Source organism: Perognathus longimembris, chromosome 6 (assembly GCF_023159225.1).
Source record: "Perognathus longimembris pacificus isolate PPM17 chromosome 6, ASM2315922v1, whole genome shotgun sequence".
Taxonomy (NCBI): domain Eukaryota; kingdom Metazoa; phylum Chordata; class Mammalia; order Rodentia; family Heteromyidae; genus Perognathus; species Perognathus longimembris.
Genome location: NC_063166.1, coordinates 76,230,544 through 76,257,395, shown reverse-complemented (window position 1 = coordinate 76,257,395; position 26,852 = coordinate 76,230,544). Strand labels below are relative to the sequence as shown.

The following is a 26,852-nucleotide window of genomic DNA, read 5'->3' as shown; positions in this document are numbered from 1 at the left end:
CTGGAACAAGACACAGGAGATCACCACACACAAATATTACAGAGTAAGAACAGTACCACGTTTGACCCACCTCAATTCAGTAAACCAGGCCTGACAAACCAGTCAACTCAAGGAGTCTAATTCCAGTAGTGAACTTATTACTTTCACTACTGTCTTTACTTTCACTACTGTCTTTTGGCTGCACAGATAAGAGGGAGGGCGAAGAGCTGGAGTCTGTACCTCTGTCAGCTCTGCTCTGAAGACTCTTCTCCTTCCCCTTCCTGGGTGCTACTGGGAATTGAACTCAAGAACTGGAGCTTGCTCAGTAAGAGCTCTACTGCTTCAGCCTTAGGCCTCCAAGCCTTTTTGTCTTGGCTGATTCTGAGGATGCGTCTGGCAGCCCAGGTCAGCCTCGGCTACAGTCCTTGTGCTTCCAGATGGCCCTGAAGATGACATGTACACACATTGTGTATGCTTCCTTCAAAGCTAGGCCCACAGGCACGCACCACTGTACCCAGCTGTTGGAGTCTTCAGAACTTAGGACCTGTCTCAAACCATGATCCCTGATCTTCCCCTCCTAAGCACTGTGTCCAACCTCAAAGAACCTTGAGATTTTGCCCCATGCCCTGTAGGAGAAGGAAACCCTGTCCTAGCCAAGTACCCAAGTACATTTCTATAAGGGTTTTTCAGGAAGTATTCTGTACAACAACTTGCCAGCCAGGACCTGGAAGCAGTTGCTTGCTCTTGAGGTGTTTTACCTGCTCTACAGGGTGCACAGTTTGGAAACACTACACTTCACATGTAGGCACCTCTAGCGTTAGTTCATTTTCTCAGTCTCTACATGATGGTACCTATGAGCTGTCTGCTGCACTGCCGAGCCAGCATTTCTCCTCTGGGACTATTACAGATAGTGCAGCTGTGTTGGCTACAGGTCTGTTGTATACACAACAGTGTATTTATGTCAATCAGTGCGCTTTTGGAGTTCTGCTCCTTATAGCCAAAGCCCAAACTCAACAAAGTAGAGCCTTTGCCTCCTGTGGCCCAAGAAAGTCTCCTGGGAGGCAAGGTAGATTTTGCAGCACTTTTAATACACAAAGCAAATGGTAAGTGGCCAGTGGGGAACCAGCCTGCCTTCCATAGCCAAAACTCGAGTACAGATAGAGAACGATGAGGAAATAAGTTATCATTTTTAGGGCCTTAGAGCTGAGATCAGGAAATGCTGTACTTGTAGTAGCCAGGGAAGTTAGGTTCCATTTTCTGGGAGTGAAAGGGGGACGGGGAGGGGACCATCTTTCTAAAGTAGGGAAGACACCCAGTCTTCAGGTAAGAAGGTGGGCAGTGATCTAGGCCAGGCCTTCAGAATAGAACCAGACAGTTCTGGGGAAAGCCCAACCCATTCTACATGAGACCAGGCAGGGTAGAGGGCACAAGAGCACCACCTTCACTACCATTGTAGTCGTGCAACAGTGTGTCATCTGTGAGCCTTCGTGTCCCTCACCTCCTTGGCACTTCCAAGCCAGCCGTAAGCTTCTGAGAGGCAGCCTCTGGCCATTTCTCTACAGCTCCTGGACTCCGCTGCTCTGTCCCATTCCTCACTCCCAGTCAACCTGTTCTCAGTCTGCGTATGCCTTCAGTGGCTGGATGGCCTGGTGGGTGTGCAAGACTGCCACCGCCTCTTCAATCTGTGGGACACAAGTGGGAAGAGCTTAGTGCAGCTGCTCCCCCATCTTAACTTGATAAAGGATTTGTGTTATCAACTGCCACTTACAAGATCCCATGCCCAAAGAAAAGAGATTGGTATATAAATTATCACCCGATCCGGAAGGAACTGTTTTACAGTTCGTAATCATAGAGGACATAAGCATTGTACACTAGAGTGACAATGTACATTAAGGATAAGTTGTTGTTTTTTGTTTTGTTTTTGCCAGTCCTAGGGCTTGGACTCAGGGTCTGAGAACTGTCCCTGACTTCTTTTTGCTCAAGGCTAGCACTCTGCCACTTGAGCCACAGTGCCATTTCTGGCCGTTTTCTATATATGGTGCTGAGGATCGAACCTAGGGCTTCATGTATACGAGGCAAGCACTCTTACCACTAGGCCATATTCCCAGCCCAAGGATAAGTTTTTTTGTGTGGGCTTTTGAAAAAGTAAGAAAGCAAGGGGGGGAGGGAAAGGGGGGGAAAAATGAGGAAGGGTATGATAACAGGTATGACAAACTGTATATGGGGCTGGGAATATGGCCTAGTGGCAAGAGTGCTTGTGTCCTATATATGAAGCCCTGGGCTCGATTCCCCAGCACCACATTTATAGAAAATAGCCAGAAGTGGCACTGTGGCTCAACTCAGGCCCTGAGTCCAAGGCCCAGGACTGGCCCCCCAAAAAAGGAAACTGTATTCACTACCTTAAGCATGTAACTGTAACCCCTCTGTACATCATCTTGACAATAAAAAAAAAAAATCCCATGTTTTCAAGGTAGAGGTACGCTGTGGACACGTAGAACGATCAGCTCCTTACTCCACACCTTGCCTCTGCAGCAACTGAATTGGTAATAGTAACCCTTAGCGAAGGCCCTCTCCTTACTCAAGATTCAGCAATATTAGGTGGGCAATGGTGGCTCACCTCTGTAACCCTAGCTACTCAGGAGGCTAAGATCTGAAGAATGATGTTCAAGGCCAGCCTGGGCAGAAAAGTCTGAGACTCTTATTTCCACTTTAACTACCAAAAAAGCCAGAAATGGAGCCGTGCCTCAAGTGATAGAGCTCTAGCCTTGAGCAAAAAAAGGAAAATAAAAACTTCAGAACAGCACTCAGACCCTGAGTTCAAGCCCCATATATATATATGAGATAAAATTCAGCTGTCCTAAGTAGTTTTGTGGTTGTAATTGTGTCTTGGAGCTTGAACTCAGGACCTGGGTGCTGTCACTGAGTTTCATTTTGCTCAAGGCTAGTGCTCTACCACTTAAGCTGCAGCTCCATTTCCAGCTTTTTTGCTGGTTAATTGGAGATAAGAGTCTCACAGACTTCACTACCCAGGCTGGCTTCAAACTGTGATCATCAGATCTCAGCCTTCTGAGTAGCTATGATTGCAGGCAGGCATCACTGGTGCCTGGCTCATCTCCTAGACAGTCTTGTCCTTAGCTGTCAGGTGGCCTGCTCTCCACCTACCTTGGCCTTGAGGGACTCTGGCGACTCCAGCATAAGCAGCAGCTCCGAGTTGTCCATCTCCAGCAGCATTCCCGTGATCTTGCCAGCCAGCTGGTTATGAACATCATAGATGAGGGGGTAGAGTCGCTCCCCTGTGTGAATAACCTACAAGTTGATGGCTCTACTCACACACCTAAGTTATACCCCCTTGTCTGAAAAGTGGTACCTGGAGTTGGGCCGTGTGGCTTTCTGGGTTCTCATTTCAGGTTATCACTGAACCTCAGAGGACAGTTTGGAGAACCAAATTTTCTATTATGTGTGAAGTGATCTGCAGCACAATGTCAGTTGCTGTTGAAAAGACCACTTATACTTGTTCATTTGGCAAGAAACAGTTCTCACTGGAAACTTCAGATACTAGGCAGGATATAATACTGAACATGAGATTATGTGGAGGGATGAAGAGACAAGTATGGAATAGTTTCACCTTCCACCATCAGTATGTCTAGCAACAGTGCCTCGTGTGGGTGTCAGCCCATCTCAGCAATGCGCAGAGGGCCTGCTAGAATGAGGTCCTCAAAGGGAGGAATCTACGCATGCAGAAGGTGTTTGTGGAGAAGTGTAAAGGCCTTCTACCTTTCTTAAGCATAGTTTAGTTTTTTCTTTGGTGTTGAAGTGGCCAGACCTAATAAGTAAGCTGGGGAAATAAATGAAGACTGGCAGTGGAGGTTCTGGAAACCTGATGGCCAACCTGCCAGCAAGCAAGCCTGCTCATTCAGCTAGTGGCAGGGCATGTCACCAACTTAAACTAGAGATGAACTGCACAGGGGGTTCCAAGTCCACATGTACTGAACCCAGCACACGGTATTACCCCCCTCTGGGCCAGTTCCTAACAGAAGCCCAAAGCCACAGATTCCTCCCAGCCCTGACCTCTCCCATCTACATCAGAACCAGAACAGCAGAGCTGGGGAAAGCCTCAGAACCATTACTCTAGGCCAGTATTTAAAGACAGGAGGACAGGAGCCCAGGCAGTAGAGGCAACATGGGGAAAATCACCCAGCAGCTCCATCAAGGGACAAAGCTGGCTGGTCCTCACCTGGGGGTGTTCCTGGAACATCAGCCAGCTCCCAGCCCTCTTCTTCCTGTCCCCATGTAGCAGAGCCAGCCCACTTACCAATCATCTGCTTCTGCTCATGCAGGGGCGCTGCAGCCAGCATGGACGCGGTCAGGGGCTCCTGGCCAGGGACATACACAGCAGGCTCCGGGACCTGCATAAGGTTCGAGGGACACCTCTTTTAACCACATGGATTGAAAAGGTCTCAAATGATGCTGTCAGGTGAACAAAGCTTCCAGGAAGGAAGTCTCTGGAAGAAGAGCAAGGACCAAGGTCTGGTCAATCAAGTAGGACAGCATGGATTCAATTACTGATTTAGATGTATTTTGAACCTATAAAGGCCTTGGATGAGCGCTGCCAAAGGAAAGCCATGCACTGCTCATCATTTTGTGCTTAGTACATCAACTTGGAGGTGGTTCACACAGGGGAACAACTCTACCCCTTATCTATGGTGCTTACAACCAGCTGGAAGGCAGGAGGGAAAGAAATAGTTTAAACTAGGTACAGTGAAATACTATAGACTATATGACAGTGCAGACAGTTTGAAACCTTTTGGGGGGCAAGGAGATAAAAATATAGCTGTTCATTTTATTCCAATGGGGATTGTTGGTTCTGTTTTGAACATTTATTACTTCTAATACTCAGTACACTCTTAGAATACTTTTCTTTGATGCTCAAATACTGGGGAAATGCAAATAACTTTGGTAACAACCTAGGCAAAGCAATAGTAGTAACTGAAATGTGACGCTGGCCCCTTTTCCTTCTGTAAGTGTGATGTCTTCCTGACTTCCTGACTTAAATGAAGCTTTACAAGCCAAGAAAATAAAGAAAATCAAGGCCCAGAGAACCAATACCTTAGCTAAAGCTCTAAGCCATGGTTTCCCCCACCAAAGCCAGAGGAAGCAGGGGGCCTTACCGCATGGGAACTGTGCACAGCTGAGGAACATCTGTATGGCAGGAGAGGCCGCCCAGGTGCACAACATCCTGTCCTGCTAGATCCTGTGGTCTGGGTTCCAATGTTTACTGGAGAAAACAAAAAAAAAAGTAAATTAACAAACCACACCTGGAATTCAGGAGGCTGATATCTTGAGAATCAAAGTTCAAAGCCAGCCTAAGCAAAAAGTTCATAAGACTCTTCTTATATCTGATTAAGCACCCCAAAATAAAAAGGCTGGAAGTATAGCTGTGGCTCAGGTGATAGAGCACCAGCCTTGAGCAAAAAAAGGTAAAAGGACAATGCCCAGACCAGGAATTGAAATCCAACTACCAACACACACCACACACACCACACACAGCACACACACACACACACACACACACACACACACACACACACACACAGAAATTGAACTACTGTGTTACCCAGCAATTCCATTTCTAGGTATGTGTCCAAAGGAATTGAAATATGCTATGCTCATAGCTGTAGGATTTACAGTAGCCTACAGGAAGCAACCCAAATGTTTTCTATCCATCCATAGATGAGAGGATAAAATGTGGTCTGGGCCTGGGAATGTGGCTTAGTGGTAGCATGCTTGCCTAGCATGCATGAAGCCCTGTGTTCAATTCTTCAGTACCACATAAGCAGAAAAAGCTTGAAGTGGCGCTGTGGCTCAAGTAGTAGAGTGCTATCCTTGAGCAAAAGAAGGTCAGGGACAGTGCCCAGGCCCTGAGTTCAAGACCCAGGACTAGCAAAAAAAAACCCACAATAATTTAGTGTAAATTTTATGTTTTACCACAATTAATAATAATAATAAGCATGAGTGTCAGGGACTGGTAGCCCCCCAGGCCAGGGACTGAGTGACTCATGCAGAATCCCCAGCACACGACCGATGTGAAGATCCACCGGGTGACTGAACAAATGTGCTCGCCTTGCAAGGCGTACCCCTTCTTAACTGCAGCTGCAATACTTACAAAGGCTAAGTGAATCCACTAACCCTCACCACCCATTGGTCAGACTCTTTTTTTCACCATAAAGATCAGGCAATCAGACATTGTCTGCAAGGGTCACAGAGTGAATGAGTCCCGGGAGTTAAGAGGCCAAACCAACTGCTACACTACACACACCTCCTCCACGTCAGTTTAGCTCACGAAGAGGGCAAGGAAGGTCATTATGGAGATCAGTTGCAACACTCCTCCAAGGTCCGCTCCAGAGACACCTAGAGCTTATCTCACCCCCCTCCCATCCCCATCCCCTGGCTTCCACCCACACTCACCCACTCTCTGGGTGTGGGGCACTGGGTGTGGCATCTGGGTGGACGCCTGCCTGGCACTGCTGACGTGGGCCCGGAAGTGCTGAGGCACGCCTGGTGGCTGGACCACAGAAGCAGCTGGAGGGTAGACAGCTTGTGACAAAGAAAAAACGGAGAAAAATGGGGAGTGGGGGTGAGAGGTAAACAGGGTTGCACACTGCCCCAAAGGTCCCATGGGGAGGGGAAGTAGAAAGGGAGGAGGGGGTATAAAGCTACACAGGACAAAAAATAACTCATATCTACCCAGAGCCCCAAGGTACCTAAGTACCTTAGTCTCAAGAGTTTGAAGTGACTGTGAATAGCAATACCGAGGAGTTTTACTTTCTCAGTTTTATAAGAATTTCCAGTCTGGAGTCAACTGATAATGGCCACACTGCACCCCCCTTGTAGGCTCCCCACCGTGCCTGCGGCTTTGTGCAGAATGTATTCAAATCCCAGTTCAGAAGAGAAGCAAAGTGGTCAACGCTGGGGAAATGGTCAAGCCAGGTTTGACCCCTGTGCTACACACTCACTGCCTCTCGGGGCTGAGGGCGGAAGGGGCTGGGTGACTCACATGAAGGTCTGTGTGGCGGGGCCGTCCACCTGGGGGCAGTCTGGATAGGGGTCATGGAGCTAGAGCCATAATACGCAGCCTGAGCTGGAGGCTGTGTGGGAGAAGAGGACCTGGAATGAGGAAGTTGGCAGAGGAGCAGGGCGCGCACAGCATCACTCAGGGACAACCACAGCGAGAACTGCCAGGCCCTTCCAGAGAACAGGTTAGTAAAGGCCCAATAAAGCCATCAGGAAAGGCTCCTTCCTCCCATCTCACAATTCCCGTTAGCCTGGAACCCCTTAGAGAAAGACAGATTTCAATCCTTGGTTCTTATCAGGCCTAGCCCAGTGACCTAGAGAAAAAGAAACAAACAAAAAGTATCACATTGTACCCCAATGTGTACCAGCTTAGGAACAGCTAGAAGGGGAGGGAATGTTGCCAGCCAGGTGGCCTTCGATGGCATTTATCGTTCTACTTCCTCCAAGTCCCAGGAGGCCTTTTGTGAAGGAACCACGTTCCTCAGAACAGGAACTGCCAGGGGACATGCCAACAGCATCCAAGATGAGGAAATGCCACCGGCTCTATGCTGTCAGGAGCCCCGTACTAGAAACGAGCATATTAGGATGGACGGTGCATACAGTAAAAAAAAAAAATTTGACTGCTTTTGTTTAATTCCACCTCTCCCAAACTTATTTGACTCCAGTCTTTTCTTTACACCATTCAGGAATCTCACCAAGACGGACACCATTTCCAGATGAGGAACGGTAAGGGCTTAGAGCGGCCTGCCTTAGGAATGTTCAGCAGAACCTACAATGGCCTGTGAAACTCTATCTTCCTGTTCTTCCTGGCTGTTGCGGGGCAAGGATCGTGGTGGGAGCTGTGGGCAGACTGTCACCTGGGGCACAGCGGGCAGAAAGTAGCTGGGCTGCTGAAAGGAGCCTAAGAGGGGGCGGTCCAAGGCCTGCACCGTGGAGAGGCGCTGCATGTACTGGTTGGTCAGGATGGCCTTCCGCTCCTCTTTGCGTTGGGCCAGCGCCACGTACAGTGGCTTGGTGCCCACAATGCGTCCATTCATCTCTGTCACAGCCTTTGTCGCCTCTTCTGGAGAGGAAAAACACACAAAGCCAAACCCCTTGCTGTGGCTACCCTCTGTCATCACCTAAAAGCAAGACAAGACAAGGGTTGCTGGGGGGTGGCGAACTTCTGGGCTGGGCTCCTCTCCTCCCGTGCCCAGCACCCAGTAGGCCTCCACAAGAAGCCTGCTGACCAAACACCCACCCCACACCTACTGAGGCCTACTGTGTACCAGAAACTTCACATGCCTACGGGTAGGACTTCCCAGGAAAGAAGGGAAAGATTCAAGACTGAGTTGTCCAGGGCCACCATTTGGTGGCTCATGCACACCAGGGCCATGCATCACAGTGTGCTAGTGCCTCGGCCAGGCACAGGGTCAGCGGACCAACAGGAAAGTTACAAAAACAGAATTGCTGCGTAGCTTCCACTCAGCCACTCCTAATGTTATTAACTAGGTGTTATTTGTCGTGGTGCCCTTAAAATATTAGCTCCTAATCACCACATGGCTACTTTCTGAACTCCAGACTACATTCCGATGTCACCTTTGGGACTGATGTTCTCTTTTCTTTTCCAGGATCAGAGGCAGATTGCATTGTTAATCTCACTGAGGGTGGGGACAGCCTGTGAAGACTAGATCTCTTTTGAACATTCCATCACAGTGACTCTGAGCCAGTCCTCCACTACATCTGAGGACCCACAGACTGTAAAGGACAGGATTCAGGGTCTGTGGACTTGGAGGGGCACAACTGACATCTTTTATTTTCACATGAGCATTCTCTTTTAGTATGAATGTGGGTGGAAGAGAAAGGAACCAGCAGTATTTCTCAAGAAGAGAAATCAAATATTTCCGTGTTGTATCATACCTTTAAATACCATGTATGCTAATAGCTACTGTGGTAGATTTTAGTTCAATGCATTAATGAAGAAGCACATACTATCACTTGAATTATGGTAAGTTATATTTATTTTGTTTGGGGAAGCACTGGGATTTGAATTCAGAGCCTTGTACTTGCTACACAATCACTCTACTGCTTCAGCTACATTGCTAGCCCTTTTGACTTTCACTATTTTTGAAACAGAGTTGCTTTTTTGCGTGGGCCAGCCTGGATCACAATCCTCCTATTTATACTTCCCACCAAGCTGGAACAGCAGGTGTGCACCACTGGGCCAGCCCTTCTAGGTTAAGATGGGGGTCTTTTTAACTTTTGCTCAGGCTGGCCTCAAACCACAATCCTCTTTATCTTAGAGGCCTCCAAAGTTGCTGAGATTATAGGTATGAGCCTCCATACCTGGTAGGATTGTGTTTCAATATAGTTGAAATACAACATAACAAAAAACAATACAGTTAGCCAGGCGTTGGTGGCTCATGCCTAGAATCCTAGCTACTCAGGAAGCTGAGATCTGAGCATCAAGGTTCAAAGCCAGCCCAGGCAGGAATGTTTATGAGACTCTTATCTCCAATTAACCACCAGAAAACTGGAAATAGAGTTGTGGTTCAAGTGGTAGAGCATTAGCTTTGAGCAGAAAAGCTCAGGGACAACACCCAATCCCTGAGTTCAAGCCCCACAACCAAGTAAATAAATAACATAATTGGGGCTTCTTTGATAATTTTGTGAATTTTACTTATACATTTTAAAATATTCTTAGAAGGGTCCACAGACTCACCAGGAACCAGAGGTCTTAATACAAGAATATTGTTGAGAATTTCTATTAGTAGGCAGTTGGTGTTTTGGGTTTTTTGTTTTTTCTTGTCAGTCGCAGGGCTTGAACTTAGGGGCTGGGAACTGTCCCCGAGCTTTTGTGCTCAAGGCTAGCGCTCTACCACTTTGAGCCACAGCTCCACTTACAGTTTTCTGGTGGTTCATTGGAGATAAGAGCCTAATGGCCTTTCCTGCCTGAGCTGGCTTTGAACTGCGATCCTCAGATCTCAGCCTCCTGAGTAGCTAGGATTACAGGCATGAGCCACCAGTGCCCAGCAGTGGGCAATTCTTTTTTTAATGATAAGATTAGTAAAGCTAATACTTAGAACTTATCATAAACTCAATAAGTTATGGAAGGCATTTACCTGAATTCATCTAATTGTCACAAATGCCATTTTATATAAAATAGACAACATACATAATTATTTAAAATCCCCATCTCAACCTATTTGATCTACTAAAAAGATGATCACCCCTGGTTTGGCCCCATCTCTGAGCAATCCAGATTGTTCAAGCAATTCTCAAGGTCAGAAAGCCTCCTGGACTTATACACACTGTGTGTCGAACAGTCCCAGAAATTCCTAGTGCATATAGCATTCGTGTACAGGTCACCCCTGCATGGCGCTCGCATCACCTCCAGAGGCAGTGAAAGTGCACCCATGTTCCAGGTGGGTAAACAGTACAGAAAGCAGTCAGGCACTTGCCTCGGGTTCTACAGCTAAGAAATGGTAAGCTGGGGTGCAGATCTGGGTCAGATTAACTCTTAAGATTCCAGCTTTCGGCCACACTACCTACCACACACTCACTGGGAAAGTGGACCCTCGGCTTTTTATTACGTCTCATTCAAATGGACTCAGCCCCATGCTTTCTGTTATGGTTTCAAGCAGTCCTTATACCAGAAACCTTGGAACTCCCCCACACGCACTAGGCTACCACAGGGAAGTTTGGAATTCATTCCAGCAGACAAAAGAACTTCTAGAGCACTTGCCAAGATGGATGTGCTGGTTCTCAGTGCATCAACCAACCTCATCTCTTTACAATGAACTTCATTGCTACCTGCAACTCCCTATATTCTCACAGCGGAGTCAAACGGTAATGCCACTGCTGCTTCCTCCAGGAAGCCCAGCCTCTGTCCCTGGCTCTACCCCCAGCATTGCTCCCAGTCTGTTACACATGATTTAGCCACGTGTCTGACCTCTGTAGATCATAAGCTCCTCAAAGGCAGGAGTCACATCTGACTCGTTGCTATATGCTGTGCATAGAGCACAGAGGGAATGACTAAACATCGAATCATCTAAGGAGCTTTAAAATGAGAACTAAGTGGCCAGGCCCCGAGGGACTCCCAGAGGTCCACACACATTTTTTTTTCTTCTTCTTGCTGTTCTTGGGGCATGAACTCAGGGCATGAGTGCTGCCCCTAACCCCCTCTGTGCTCAAGGCTAGTGTTCTACAACTTGAGCCACAGCACTACTTGGGGCTTTTTCTGAGTAGTTTATTGAAGAATCTCACAGCCTTTCCTGCCCATACTGGCTTTGAGCCACATTCCTCAGATATCAGCCTCTGAGTAGCCAGGATTACAGGTGTGAGCCATTGGTACCCCAGCTATCTACACACATTTTTGTCTGAACCAGGTGTCTATGTTTAAGAACTCCCCAGGGGCTGAGAATGTGGCTTAGTGGTAAAGTGCTTGCCTAGCATGCATAAAAGCCTGGGTTCAATTCCTCAGTGCCACATAAACAGAAAAAGCCAGAAATGGTGCTGTGGCTCAAGTGATAGAGTGCTAGCCTTGCGCAAAAGAAGCTCAGGGACAGAGCCCAGGCCCTGAGTTCAAGCCCTAGGACTGGGAAAACAAAACAAACAAACAAAAAACTCCCCAGGAAGCTGGGTGGATGGTGCCTGTAATCCTGGCTACTCAGAAGGCCGAGATTAGAGGATCATAGTTCAAAGCCAGCCCAGGCAGAGAAGTCTGCAAGTGTATCACCAAGTAGCCAACAAAAAGCCAGGGTGAAGGCAAGACCCCGAATTCAAACCCCAGTACTGGCACAAAACAAACTCCCCAGGAGACTCTAATGAAAAGCCAAGGTTAAGATCCAATCTGTTTCCACGCACTGGTGGCTCACACCTGCAATCCTAGCTACTCAGGAGGCTGAGATCCTGGTCCAAAGCCAGCCCTGGGGCAGAAAAGTCCAGGACACTCTTATCTCTAATAAACTATTCAGAAAAAGCTAGAAGTGGCACAGTGGTTCAAGTGGTAGAGTGCTTGCCTTGAGCAAAAGAAGCTTCGGGACAGTGCTCAGGCACCGAGTTCAAGCCCAGGACAATTGAACCAGTCAGTAAGTGCAACACAAATGAAACTGCAAAGCTAAGACTCCAGCCAGGGTCATTCTATTGAGTAGAATGGCCATTATCTCAGGTGCCTTTTAGGGTTGGGAACAGTCACTGTGGACAATTGAGAGAAGAGTAATGCAACAAAATTCCGATGGGGAAACTAAGGCCCAGAAGGGATTTATCACTGGCCAAGAACAAACAGCAAAAAGTCCATAGAAATACTGAGGCATGGATTTCTGGAAGCTGGTATACAGTAGGCACTCAATAAATGCTTATTAAATGAACCAAGGGTCATTGATCCTGGGTCCAGTTCTGTAACTGGATCATGTCTACTTCCCCACCAACTCACACAAGGCTGCAGATGGACTGCAAGCTCCAAGGGGGTAAGGCAGAGCCCCAAAGGGGAGCTCAGTCACAAATCAGAAGCCAGGCAAGCAGCTGGGGTTCACGGAGGGGCGGTGAGAGGATGAAGGGAAGACTTGCTCCCTGGCTGGGCCATGACCCTCACCTTTGCACTGGTAATCACTCCGTAGGGAGAGAACACTTTCCTCAGCTTCTCATCATCAATGGAGTCATCCAGGTTCTTCACATACAGATTCACGCCCTGGAGGGAGGGACACTGCTCAATGACGCTTCCCTCAAGTCTCAGATCACCCAGGGGAGGAAAGGGGCCCCCATGGCCATGAGTGCCCTGGGAGCTCTGGGAGACACAACACCCTTTTACCCACTCACTCAGCCTGCCTATCCCCTAGAAAGATGCAGGGCCCACCAGGCCAAAGGCCCCCAACGGGTCTTACACCTGGACTCATTTCACAGAGGGAAGCTGGAGTCCCTCCACAGGCTGAGGCTCTGAGTTCAGTCAGCAGGTCACAGGTAGCAGCCACAGGCAGAATTCCTTACAAACCAGCTCTGGGCCAGCCGCAGAGCAGAAAGAGCTGTCACTTCCCCGCCTGCCAGCTCAGAATGGTAAGCTGATGTTTAAACCTCACAACATGCTTAACAGAAGAAACCTTTCATTCTCATCTTAGAAATGTCAAAACCAAAGCAGAGCTGGGAGCCAGCGGCTCACACCTGTCATCTGAGCCTGAGAGCCAAGGATTGCGGTTCAAGCCAGCCCGGGCAGAAAAGTCCCCGTGAGACTCTCATCTCCAACAAACCACCCCTAGAAACGGAAGTGGTGATGTGGCTCAAGTAATAGAATACTAGCCTTGAGCACAAAGAGGCTCAGGGACAGTGCCCAGGCCTTGAGTTCAAGAACCACAACTGACCAAAAACAAAGAAACAAAACCCACAAAAACCCACCAGATCAAGTTCATTGCCTCAGATCACACAGCCCAATAGGCAGTCTATCTCAGCCAGGCTCCTCACCACTGAGTGACAGCTACTTCCAAGACTTTGGCCTCAACCTCCCAGGACCCCAAGCCCAAGTGTGTTGTGCACAACAGCGTCTCTGCAGGCTGAGATGGAAACGTCTTCGTTGTTGCTGGAATTGCCTTGTCAGCACCCAAGGCCTCTACCAAAAAGATAGAAGCTGAAAATTCTAAACACTGCTGACAATGTCCTTGGAGCAAGGAGGAAAGCTGCCTCTCATTGAGAACCACTGAGTTATGGGGGAAAGGGTGCCAGTGGCTCATGCCTGTAATCTGGGCTACTCAGGAGGCCGAGATCCAAGGGTCATGGTTCAAAGCCAGCCAGGGCCAAAAAGCCCGTAAGACTTTTATCTCCAATTCACCAGCAAAAAGCCAGAAGTGGAGCTATAGCTCAAATGGTAGAGTGCTAGCTATGAAAGAAACGAAACAAAACCAGAGAGAAAGAGAGAGAGAGAAATGTGTAATTTTGCATGCAAGTTGGCTCCATTACTCTCAGTCACAGGGTACTTCAGATGTTCATGATCAGAGGATGTAATGGGTACTGGGAGGAGGGGTGCCAATAAGCCCCAGCAAGTCTGGCTGTAAGAAACCAACACACTCTGGTCAGGCCCCTGTTGGCTTGTGCCCCTTTCTCCACTGTGACAAGCCAGGCTGTGGAGACCATCTCAGGGCTCACCTGACTCCTGCCATAGTCGGGTTCCTAGAAGTAGCATGGTTAGAGGAAGGAGTCATATTTGGCCTCCTTCAAATAGAAGCAGTGGCCAAGCAGGAGACCAGGCCTCACCTGATAACGGTTCTGCCGATCCTGCTTCATCTGCTCAAACCTGCGCTTTAGCTCATTCTGACGCTCTGCCCGCTTCTGGGCCCGGCCCACGTACAGCAGCCGCCCGTTCACCTCCTGGCTGTTCATTTGGTCCACAGCCTGAAGAGGGAAGGGCAGGGGGCCTGTGTAGTAACCAACGGGGGGGGGGGGGGGGGGGGCTGGTCTCTAGGACTGTGTTAGGGACCTAGAAGGGGACTCCTGCAAACCAGGCTGGTCTTGCTAGTTGGTAATAATTTATATCAGGATAAAGGCCATTTAAAGAGCACCCATGGGGCTGGGGAGATGGCGCAGAGGTAGAGTGCTTGCCTAGTATAGAACAAGGTCCTGGGTTCAAGCCCCAGCACCACAAAACAAGTGAAGGACTCTTAAGTCCTGTCTTGAGATGAAGAGTTTTTACTACTTTCTTTCACTGCTTTTCTTTTACTTTCACATAAACATCTTCTTATTCAATTAAAAAATAAGTTCCAGAGTAAACTGTGGGCCTTAAATTTTTTTTAATCAGGGCTGTTTTTTAGTTGTTTTTTGCCAGTCTTGAGGTCAGGGCCTGAGCACTGTCCCTGGCTTCTTTTTACTCAAGGCTAGCACTCTACCACTTGAGCCATAGCGCCACTTCTGGCTTTTACTGTTTATGTGGTGCTGAGGAATGGAACCCAGGGCTTCATGCATGCTAGGCAAGCACTCTACTGCAAAGCCACACTCCCAGCCCTCTATTTTTTTTAAAAAATTGAAAATTTCAGATTTCCAGATTAAAAACTTAAATATTATTTAAATACCAAGATTTCCACTCCAAGGCTTCTCACTTGCTAGACTTTCTTGCTAGGCTGGCACTGTACCACTTAAGCCACACCTCCAGCCTGGTCTTTTGGCTAGTTACTTTGGAGATGGGAGTTTCACAGATTTTTCTGTCCTGACGTGGCTTTGAACTACAGTCTTCTGGATCTCAGCTCCTGAGTAGCTAGAACTGTAGGCATGAGCCACAGATGCCCAACTAGTGTTCTCATATTTGAAATTCATAATACTTAATGACATCAGTGGAGAAAAGCTACACAGCAAATAACTTCAACTGCCTAACATTCTGGAAAAGGCAGAACTGTGAGGCCAGTAAAATGATCAGTAGTAGGTCAAGGTTAAGGTCAGGAAATGCTGAACAGACAATGCACAGGTGTAGGTGTGTGTGTGTACTGGGGCTTGAACTCGGGGCCTGGCCATTGTCCTTGTGCCTTTCTTTCTCCTCAGGACTAGCACTCTATTACTTGAGCCACACATCTTCGCTTCTGGCTTATTTATTCGGTCGTTAATTAAGATGAGAGTCTCACAGACTTTCCTACCTGGGCTGGCTTCAAACTGTGATCCTCAGATCTTAGCCTCCAGAGTAGCTGGGATTACAGAGGTTAAATGCAATCACAGACTTTTCTAGAGGAATGAAAATACTCGGTGTGGTACTATAATGGTGGCTCATGTCCTTACACTTTCATCCAAATCTACGTCATGTAACACACCACAGGACTCCTAGTGTAGACTATGGGCTCCAGGTGATAATGATTGTATTGCGATAGACTCATCAATTGTAACAGATGGAGTACTTTGGAGGGGGTGCTAGTAATGGGGAGGCTGTGCAAGTGTAGGGGTGGAGGGGTGAGACATCGGTGACTGCTCCCCCAATTCTTCTGATTCTAAAAATATGAAGGCTATTACAAAAGCTCCTTATAGGGCTGGGAATGTGGCTTGCTGGTAGAGTGCTTGCATTGCATGCATGAAGCCCTGGGTTCGATTCCTCAGTACCACATAAACAGAAAAGGCCAGAAGTGGTGCTATGGCTCAAGTGGTAGTGTGCTAGCCTTGAACACAGACAGGCTCATCAGGCATGGAGCCCAGGCCCTGAGTTCAAGCCCCAGGACCAGCAAAACAACAAAAGGTTCTTACAGAAACTACTCATGGATAGTTTGAACAAGGCAGCAAGTATAATTGTTCCAAAAATGACAGTAGTGTAAACAGCATTCTTTTTTTTTTTTTGCCAGTCCTGGGCCTTGGACTCAGGGCCTGAGCACTGTCCCTGGCTTCTTCCCGCTCAAGGCTAGCACTCTGCCACTTGAGCCACAGCGCTGCTTCTGTATATGTGGTGCTGGGGAATCGAACCTAGGGCCTCGTGTATCCGAGGCAGGCACTCTTGCCGCTAGGCTATATCCCCAGCCCCATAAACAGCATTCTTGATCCTTCACATCTTTCACAGCTCAAAAGCATGCTCTTTGCTACCCACAGGCTTTCATTAAGCTTCTTAGAAGCAGCTGAGTGTTAACCCCATTGATTTTCCTTTTCTCTAGCTAATTGGCCTAATCCTGATAGATCTGAAGGCTGGTGGCATTAACGTCTGCATGTTCTACAGGATGTGAAGCTTCTCTCTGTAATCCATTCATACTTGATCAGGTTTTTCATTGGCTTATCTACAAAAAATTAGCAGAAGTCAGACCCAAGTATATACTGACTCAGTGATTAAGATGTTCCACTGATGTTAGGTGAAACGTTTACAGGGAAACAGACTTCAAAATGTTTAGTTCATTAGTGAATATTTTATACATAATGAAGACTTTTGCCTGGCTCCAATAGTTTATGCCCGTAATCCTAGTTACGAGACTTGAGAGTTGAGGAGTGAGGTTCAAAGCCAGGCTAGGCAGGATAGTTCATTAGATCTGAGTGAAAAAGCTAAAGGAGAGCACCCAGGCGCTGGATTCAAGCTTTAGTACTAGCAATAATAATTATTATTACTATTGTTAATAATAATAATAGTGACTTTTCTTTCTCTACCTAAATACTTAGTTCTTTGCATCTCAAGTCCTAGAAGCAAACCAGGAAGGATGGAGCCTTAGGCTTTACAAGCTGTAAAGACCTTGCTTATCTCTCCCACCCCTGTGACCCCTGTGACCCAGGGAGAGGGGCCCCCTCCCCTCCATGAGCATCTTGGAACTCACTTCTGCCCTCCCATTTTTCCAATCCTGGCTCAGAGCCATGGCGAGTGGGGGAGGGGTACTACCTTCTGGGCTTCCTCGTGCTTCTCAAAGTTGACAAAGCCAAAGCCCCGGGACTCGCCACTGCTGTTCCTCATCACTTTCACGCTCAGCATCTTCCCTGGGAAAGGCACATCTGGCTCAATGGGGGAGCTGTGGAAGCCCCAGGGTGCTGCCTTCCCATTTCACAGACGTCAGTAAGTCTCTGGGTGTGGGGGAAGAGCAACAGTAGACCCGGTGCTCCTTCGGGAAATAAGATATATCACACTCACCAAACTGGGAGAAGAGATCCCGCAAGCCTTGCTCATCCATGTCCGCATGGAGGTTCTTCACGTAGATGTTGGTGAACTCCAGGGCCCTAGCTCCCAGCTCTGCCTCCCGTTCCCGTCGAGACTTGAAGTGGCCCACGAAGCTGTGGACGCACTGACAAGGTAGGCAGCTGCCAGCCCACAGCCAACCCTCCTTCGCTGCCTGGGCCTGCCCTGCCCTGGACCACCTGGGCCAATCACTGTTCTTCTCCATATCCCTCACTGAAGGACCAGGCAGGACTACAGTCCTAGACTGAATAGATCCTTGTCAGAGGACTTTGTTCAGGTGAACGAATGCACACAGAACTACTACTATATACCAGGTAGCTGTGACCCTAGGAGATGAAAGCATGAACTTGAAATTCAGAAAGGAGTTTGAATCCTTATTCGGCAGATGCCTACCTGTGTGTAACTTGCCTGGGCAAGCAACTCAGCATCTCTGAGCTTCAGTGTTTATTCCTGCAAAACTGGAATCAAACTCATGACAAGGGGCCTTGCTTATTCATTTAACACATCCTAGGTATGGTGGAGAAGCAGGGGTGAGTCAAACACCATTAATGCCAGTGTCATTCTAGGGAATGGACTGAAATTACTTAAATACATTAATTAGAAAACTAGAAGGCTGGGGCTGGGGATATGGCCTAGTGGCAAGAGCACTTGCCTCGTATACATGAGGCCCTGGGTTCAATTCCCCAGCACCACATATACAGAAAATGGCCAGAAGTGGCGCTGTGGCTCAAGCGGCAGAGTGCTAGCCTTGAGCAAAAAGAAGCCTGGGACAGTGTTCAGGCCCTGAGTCCAAAAGCCCCAGGACTGGCCAAAAAAAAAAAAAAAAAGAAAGAAAACTAGAAGGCTGGGAATATGGCCCAGTGGTAGAGTGCTTGCCTCATATGCATGAAGCCCTGGGTTCAATTCCTCAGCACCACATATTTAGGAAAAGCCAGAAAGGGTGCTGTGGCTCAAGTGGTAGAGTGCTAGCCTTGAGCAAAAAGAAGCCAGGGACAGTGCTCTCAGGCCCTGAGTCCCAAGCCCCAGCACTGGCAAAAAACAAAACACCCAAAAAACAAAAAACTAGGATTTCCAGGTTCACAGAACACATGGAGGAAAGCACCAACTTCTCTCTCCCTTTTTAAGAGACTAGAGCCTGGCATGTTGTTCAGGCTGTGGCCTTCATTTCTTAGGCTCAAGCAATTCTCCTGCCTCAGCTTCTCAGCTTAAGGCATATAGCAGTATGCATGGCCTGAACTTATCCTTAAAAAAAAAAAAAAGCATATAAGATCAAAGTACATTATATGCGTGTATTGAAGTGTCATGATGAAACCCATTAATTTAATATATACCAAATAAATAAAATGAAATTCAGGGGCTGGGAATATGGCCTAGTAGCAAGAGAGCTTGCCTCGTATACATGAGGCCCTGGGTTCAATTCCTCAGCACCACATATACAGAAAATGGCCAGAAGTGGTGCTGTGGCTCAAGTGGCAGAGTGCTAGCCTTGAGCAAAAAAGAAGCCAGGGACAGTGCTCAGGCCCTGAGTTCACGGCCCAGGACTGGCCAAAAAAAAAAAAAAAAGAAATTCAAATGAAGTCAGATATGGCAGTATTCACCTGGAACCCTAGCTCTCAGGAAGCTGAGGCAGGACAGTAACGAGTTTGAGACCTATCTGGGCTATCTTACTAATAAGTCCCCATCTCCTAAAAAGAAATTTGGGTGATATCCATAGTACAGGTCACATAAAAAAGTTGTTGGGAGTTTTCACCCCTCTTGCCTCTTGTTGAATTAGTACAAGGGCCCTGGATTTCCAGGGAAAATAGCTGGGTGCACTGGGCGCTAGGGCTCAATGCCTGCAATCCTACCTACTCAGGAGGCTGAGATCTGAGGATTGTGGTTCAAAGCCAGCTGGGGCAGACTCTTATCTTCAATCAACCACCAGAAAACCAGAAGTGGTGCTGTGACTCAAAGTGGTAAAGTGCTCACCTTGAGCAAAAGAACTCAGGGAAAGTGCCCAAGCCCTGAGTTCAAGCCCCATGACTGACTGACCAAAAAAAAAAAAAATGAAGAAAATAGCTAGGTGCCGATGGCTCACACCTGTAATCCTAGCTACTCAGGAGGCTAAGAGCTGAGGATCTCAGTTCAAAGACAGCTTGGTCAGAAAAGTTGTCCAAGACTCCATCTCCAAAATAACCATCAATAAAGGTGGCCTAGAGATGTGGCTTAAGTAGTAGAACACCAGACAAACAAGTAAGCTGAACTCTGGCCAAAAAAAAAGGTGGGAAGAATAGCAGAAGCAGGCTCTATCCAGAATCTAGATCTCAGTTTTCCTAACTGATTAGTGAGGAGAAGACTGACCTTTGGCAGCCTAAACAGGCTAAGCAGGCCATGCCTACTTTGCTTTCTGCACCCAAATCCCACGGAATACCATGGAAGGAAGAAAATTCACAGCCATACCGAGAAAAGTGGAACACAGAGGGGACACACTGTCTTCTGCTGAGTGAGCCCCACTGTGTACATGAGGAAGGAGAATACGTGAGTGTCTCTGAATTGCTGAGAAGAGAACCGAGGGGAAGAAAACCCATGAGAGTCACAGTTTGAGCATGAAGACTGCTGCCCAGGACTAGATGTCCATGTGTTGGTGGCAGCAGTGTCATGCCTCAGCACGGACAGGTCTGTCTCTTCAAGCATGGCCCCTTCCCCAGACCCAGCCACTCACACTTTGCGGTCATTGAGCAGCATCCCATTCATTGTGCTGATGGCCTGCTGCGCAGCCTCATGGGTCTCAAAGTGCACAAAGCCGAAGCCCCGGGAGCCATGCTCGTCGCATACCACCTGGGCCACGGGGAGGAAGAACGGAACACATTCAACAGGATAGCAAAGGTGATCAAGGCAGGCCATGTACCTCTCAGTTTAGAGGTAGGAAACTTGTCAAGCATGCACAAGGCGTACTGTGGTGCTTAATCCATTAGCACCATCACCCAAACCAAAAGAACCTTATGTCTGTCCCATTTCAGAGATGGGACATTGAAATGTGGAGATTAATTCCCTTGCTTACAGTAACAGAGAAAGAAAGGAGAGAGCCCTGGGAAGAAATCCAGAGTTTGTCTGTACCATAGAACAGCTTTAAATATCTTTCTAAGATGATAGTCAAGGATTAGTCAAACTCCCATAACTGCACCCTAGTTCTAACAGCAAACTAGAAACCTAGAAACACCCTGCACCTCTCAGATGAGACTCCCCAGGATTACAGGCACAAGCCACCAGCACTGGCTGTCATATCTATTTTAGATACTGAAGATATAACAGTGACTAAGAGCAAGACCACTACTCTCAATGAATAGCATAAGAAAAGTTTTTAAAACAAGATGTGGTGGGGGCTGGGAGGTAGTTCAGTGGTTGAATGAGTAGCATATAGGACACTCAAAAGCAAGATGTATCTGCCTGGGTTGGCTTCCAACCTCGATCCTCAGATATCAGCCTCCAGAGTTGTTAGGATTACAGCTGCATGGTTTTACCCTATATTTCCACTGCCCCCCAACCTCTTTTCTGTCTCTGGGTATGTGGTTATGGGCTGGCTGGTCTCTGACTTGCTTTGGCCAACAGAATGCAGTAGAAATGATGGGTGTCAGTTCTCAATTAAAGTCTCAGAAAACCTGTCATCTGAGATCTGCCACTGTCATAAGAATGGCCTGGGCTAGTCGGCTGGAAGACAGAAGGAAGCCTACATGGTCTAGCTGATGACCAGCTCCTGCCATATATATATCCCCTGAGGGGTTCCACCTGCCTCAGAGAGCATGCCCAGTCTAGGTTAGAAGAAATTCCCACTAAGCTAAACCCAAACTGCAGAAATTATTTACTAAATTAATGATTGTAGTTGATAGCCATGAGTTTGAGGTCGTTTCATTATGGGTTGACCCCTACACAGGTAACCTCTGATACAACCAGCAAGAGAAAACAGAAAGAACAGCTAGCTACTGGTCAACCACTCTATCTCAAGCCCAACTGTAAAGGTGATGTGTTGCTGGCCATCCCTCCAACACATGAACATTCAGTAAACTTTCCCCAAAGAATCATACCTACCTTGCAAGAGAGGATATTCCCAAAGGTGGAGAAGGTGTCATACAAAGCCTTGTTGTCAATTGAGTCCTCCAGGTTCTTGATGAAGATGTTGCCCACACCTGACTTTCGAAGCCCTGGGTCTCGATGGGACCACATGATTCGGATGGGTTGACCCTTGATCATCTCAAAGTTCATGGTGTCCAGTGCTCGCTCCGCTGGGCAGGAGAAAAAAGGCAAGTTAATGGAATTTCCTGACCTTCAGTTTACATAATGCTTAATCTGGAACAAAAAGGGAGGGGGGGAAGAGAAAGAACGGAGGAAGGGAGGGAAGAAGGGGTGGAGGGAGGGAAGGAAAGAGGAAGGAAAAGAGAGAGGAAGGGAATGAGGGAGCAAGCCAGGTTCTGGTGGCTTTTTTTTTTTTTTGCCAGTCCCAGGCCTTGAACTCAGGGCCTAGGCACTGTCCTTGAGCTTCTCTGCTCAAGGCTAGCACTCTACCACTAGAGCCACAGTGCCACTTCCAGCTTTTTCCATTAATGTGGTACTGAGGAATCAAACCGAGGGCTTCATGCATGCTAGGCACTCTACCACTAAGCCACACTCCAAGACATCCTGGTGGCTTATACTTCCTACATTCTACTCAAGAGGCTGGAGTAGGATTATAGTTCAAAAGCAGCCCAGGAAGGAAAGTCTGTGAGACTTTTAACTCCAATTAAACACTAAAAAAGCAGAAATTGGAGCTGTGGCTCAAGTAGTAGAATGCCAGACTTGAGCAATCAAAGCTAAAAGACAGTGCCCAGGCCCTGAGTTCAAGCCTCAGTACCTGCACAAAAACAAAAATGGAAAGCTATTTTCTGGGCCTCATATGAGAGGGGAACCTGGAAATTCAAGTGGGATAAGCTGAAGGAATAAATGTGTCTGGTGCTTCTCTCACCTTTTGGGTCCAGCTTACCATACACCCTCATGAGCATGGATCCCCATTTTACAGATGGGAAAACGAGCTGGGAAAGGTGAGAGGTCAGTGGCCAAACCCATCTATTCTGTCCTCTGTAGCCAAGGGAGTAAACGAGAATGTAAAGGAAAGGCCCATATGACAAAAGGGTAGCCAGACTTGGAGGATTAAAGTTCAGAGGTGCTAAATAATAGAGCTGAGATTTGATCTGGGACGTCTGAAAACAGCAGCCTCTGCCATCCTCCTGCCACACTACATGCTGTTCCCTCTGCTTTGAGGACTTGGAGGGGGTTGGTAGAGGGTGGTAGAGCCTGCCTTGAAGTCGTGGCTCTCCATCCAGTGCCAGCATAACCAACCAAGGGCAAAACCTTTCCTCTACTGCTCAGTTCTCCCATCTGTGAACTGCGTCAGGTCCTACTGTGCACACAGGGCCTGCAGAGGGACGAGGCCAGAGGCAGAAAATGGGGTAAAGCAAAGAGGATCAGGAAGTGTCCTGGAATCCAGTGTTGTTCCAGCAAATTCCTAACTCAGGAAACCACCCTGGAGACCTGAAGTTAAATGTCCTTTTTTTTTTGACAGTCTTCCTCCCTACATAGCCTAGATTAGCCTCAGACGCATGATTGTCTTGCCTCAGACTCCTGAGTGCTAGGATTACAGGTGTGCCCTACCCCTTCATGACTGGACTAGGCAACTTTTAGTTGCATTTGTGGAGTGTTACAAGGACTATTACTTTTCTTTGGCTGTCACTTGAGTGCTTGCTGTGCCAAATGGTACTCACAGATAACCAGTTTTCCATTCATGCTGTTGCAAGTATGCATTGGTCCCATCTTACAGATAAAGAGATGCCAGGGATGGTCTTGTCTAAGTTCACATATAGTAGCAGAATGTCAGAAAAACCTAGGGCTCTGAACCTTTATCCTCATTGTCAACAGAAGCATAGACATGCTCAGCTGATGAAGCTCTAGTCAACCCCATGAGCTCGGAGAAGCTGCCCTGGAGCCTGGAGTTTTGAAATGGCTTTTCAGGGTTTGGTGAGGTGGAGCCAAGGCTGTAACACTGGAAGGTAGGGGCCCAAGGCTTCACCCCACTCTCCAGCTGTGTTGCTTTGGTCTCCCTCACCAGGTGCTATGAATCTTTCAAACTCAGGGTCGCTCACTCTAGCTTGCTAGTCAGGCACTCTACCACTTGAACCATACCTCCAGCGCCTTTTGCTTTATTTTTCCAATAGGTTCCCCCCCCCTTTGTGTGTATGTGTGGGGGGGTGTCCTTCCTTGGAACTGCCATCCACAGGACCTTCATTTCCCTAATAGGGACAATTAAGGACGATTACAAGTACGAGCTACTCCTGTGCCAGGCCTTTGAATTCACTAGTAAGGAAAACACTCTTGAGTCTCCAGAAAGGCAAATGAGCCCAGAATGGTTGGATAACTTGCCCACCATCACACAGCTGCTAGGTAGGTTTCTATCCTAGATCTCCTTGGTCCCCAAAGCCCTTAGCTATTTTCAGTTGGCCTCATTTTCTCTTCTCTACATGGGGAAGCAATGCCAGAGAACCTTGCAGCAATCGCCACTGCTCCCCGCGCGCCCCCCCAACCCCGTCATCCCCCGGCCCTGCCCCCAGGAGCCCAGTGCCTTCCAACACCCTGTTATTTATGGCTTCAGCCCCAAGTGCCCCTGTCTCTCTGCCGGGCTCCGGCCCCGCTCACAGGCTCCGGCTCGGCTCACCGTCGGCCGGCTGCTGGAAGTTGATGTAGGCGTAGCCCAGCGAGCGCCGGGTGGCCACGTCGCGGCACACGCGGATGGACAGGATGGGGCCTGCGGGTGAGAATGTCTCGTAGAGCATGGCTTCCGTCACGTCGGGGTGCAGGTCGCCCACGTAGAGCGAGGCGAGCGGGTAGCCCTGGCCTGCAGCGTGCATGGTGGGCAGGGAGCCGCGAGCCCGGGGGCCTGGCGAGCCTGGGCGCTAGGCTCTCCCTGCCGCCTGCCTGGGCGCACCGGCCCGCCCGTGCCCTTTACAGCCCTCCCAGCCCCGCAGCCAATCGCGGACGCCCGCCTCCACCCACCTGCGCGCCCTCAGCACCGGCCAGCGCAGGTGGCCGGCGCCTCCACCGACCAGGCCGGGGCCAGGGTGGGGCAGTTCAGGAGGGGCGGAGGCTGGGACCCTATTGGGTCGAAATCCAGACCGGCCCATTGCTTTTCTAGATCTGTGAAATGGGACGACTCCCTCTGGTCTAGGGTTTCTCTACCACTGAGCCACAGCACCACTTCCGGTGTTTTCTGTGTGGTTAATTGGCCAGCCCCCAGCCGCATGCTCAGATCTTGGTCTCCTTGAGTAGGATTACAAGCATCAGACCCTGGTGCCCCTTGCCTATGCCATTTTCAATCCCCACATGGAGACTATAGCCTTGTCTCTCAAGCCTGCGATTTGGGACCACTACTGTAAGGTCTTGACTGGTGGTGACATTAACAAGGTGCCCTCCTCTGTGGACTAAGCCATTCCATTCATGACTCAGCCTGAATGGGAACCACAGAGCAAGGCTAATAAGGAGGTGGCCCATACTGACTAGACCTTCTGCTGGAGCTTGCAGCCTCAACCTGCATGGTGTAAGGCCATTTTATTGAAGTCCTGATGCCTGATGGACCAATACTTCATCTTCTTCAGGATGCTGGCCCTCCTGCAACTAGGCAGGTTGGCCCCCTCTGACCTCCTCAACTAGGAGTGGATGCTGGCCTGGCTGTCCAGTCTCACCCTAGAAGAGATGCCTCAATCTTAAGCTTGGCCTAAAAAAAATACTACTCTATCCTGATTTTTTTCCCCTCTACTTATGAGGGGGAATCTCATGAGGAAAAAGTGCTGCAAGCTATCATGAACAACAGGACAGGGAGGAGAACAGTGACACTCTGAAGACCTCCAGGAATTACACAATCCTGATAGGATACATCTCCCAGCCTGATTATATGTTAGGGTTAAACATGGTGGGGAGGGCTCAAACAATCCACAAGGGACTTAACACCTGGATGGTCTGCTGTGGAACTTAACTGGTGGAATCAATTTCTTTCCCTTTACCACACCTTGCTTTCTGGTTTTAAAGGACCAAGGCTGTTTGCCTATTTTTAAAAGAAACAGCTACAAGTAAGAGCGATCCAAATAGCTGAACAAGTTTTGAAAGTGGGAAGATGGTGGTGACAGCAATGCACAGGCAACTAACTGATAAAATTTTTTATTTCACTTTTGAATTTTTACACTTTTCCTGATTAGTCCATGTAAGGTGAAACTAGAACTGTTTAAAAGACATACACAAATCTAGTACATCAATAACTAGGGATTTTCTTTTTTTGTTTTTTTCTATACTATTTTTCACAACCACAGGTGTGCTTGCTAGGCAATGTAACCATCACAGAAGCAAACAGTAGGCAGAATACTGGTAAGGAAAAACAAAGGGCTACCAGATATACAGACAAGCTTGGTTCCACATTCACTACTGCATTTTTAAGCGCCAAGTATTAACTGCACATTTTTGTTCAGCTAAAAAGGAAGGATTTTTTTTCTTTTTTTTCTGGTTTAAATCAGTGCATGAATTTTTTTCTCAGTTCAGCATATGGACAAACAGATGGTACTCTACAGCTAGGTGGAGTGTCAAAGGTAGAGGAGAGACACTGTGAGACCGACAAACCTGGCTCCTCTCTGTTGTGGTGAACACACAACTTCCCTGTGTTCTAGGGTCTTGTTTAGACATTGTCTGAGAACTGAGCCGGATGAGCACACTTAGGTTGGTGATAATAGTTAACAAGCAGTATCAGGGCTGCTTGCAATACAGGGAGAAACCATGGATTCTTAAGAATGCTTTGCTGGTTCTGATTGTGGTATGACTGAACAGCAGTAACTGTGCCGAGAACTCGAGGAAGACAGGGTGATGAGGTGAGAAGCTCTTCTCCACTACTCACCAATGTGCTCTCCCTATCTCTCACCTCCTGCCCATACAGTATAGAAAGCAAACAAGACAGATAAAGATAGGCTTCCAAAGGAAAACCATAAAAGAAGTGAAAGGACAAAAATTTAAAGAGGAAAGAGAAAACCAAAATCAATAGTCAAAAAGGGAAAGAATGTTAAATTTCAGAATTTTAAATGCCTGAAGCTAGGAAGAACTCAAAGAATGAGGACTCTTCAAGTGAGAAGCTACCTCTACAGAATGTTACTCTTAAAGGTGGCATCCAGGAAACAGAGAAGACCAT

General features: G+C 48.0%; 1 protein-coding gene across 5 annotated transcripts; it reads right to left on the bottom strand.

The window, feature by feature from the left end:
- Positions 1-1,046: 1,046 nt before the first annotated feature.
- On the bottom strand, positions 1,047-24,869 carry Pabpc1l (poly(A) binding protein cytoplasmic 1 like). 5 transcript variants are annotated; one of them, XM_048349490.1, is made up of 14 exons: positions 24,345-24,869; positions 21,692-21,885; positions 20,328-20,443; positions 17,582-17,721; positions 17,336-17,430; positions 14,269-14,406; positions 12,623-12,718; positions 7,908-8,171; positions 7,034-7,124; positions 6,445-6,573; positions 5,148-5,254; positions 4,292-4,385; positions 3,142-3,272; positions 1,047-1,661 (listed from the first exon to the last, which is right to left on the bottom strand). In XM_048349490.1, the coding sequence occupies exons 1-14, from the start codon at positions 24,535-24,537 to the stop codon at positions 1,593-1,595; spliced, it is 1,857 nt and encodes a 618-aa protein (XP_048205447.1). In that variant the 5' UTR covers positions 24,538-24,869; the 3' UTR covers positions 1,047-1,592. The 5 variants fall into 5 exon arrangements, with proteins under 5 accessions (XP_048205447.1, XP_048205442.1, XP_048205444.1 ...); XM_048349485.1 differs by lacking the exon at positions 24,345-24,869 and having other exon boundaries at positions 7,824-8,171; positions 21,692-21,904; XM_048349487.1 differs by lacking the exon at positions 24,345-24,869 and having other exon boundaries at positions 6,445-6,558; positions 7,824-8,171; positions 21,692-21,904.
- Between the last annotated feature and the right edge of the window lie 1,983 nt (positions 24,870-26,852).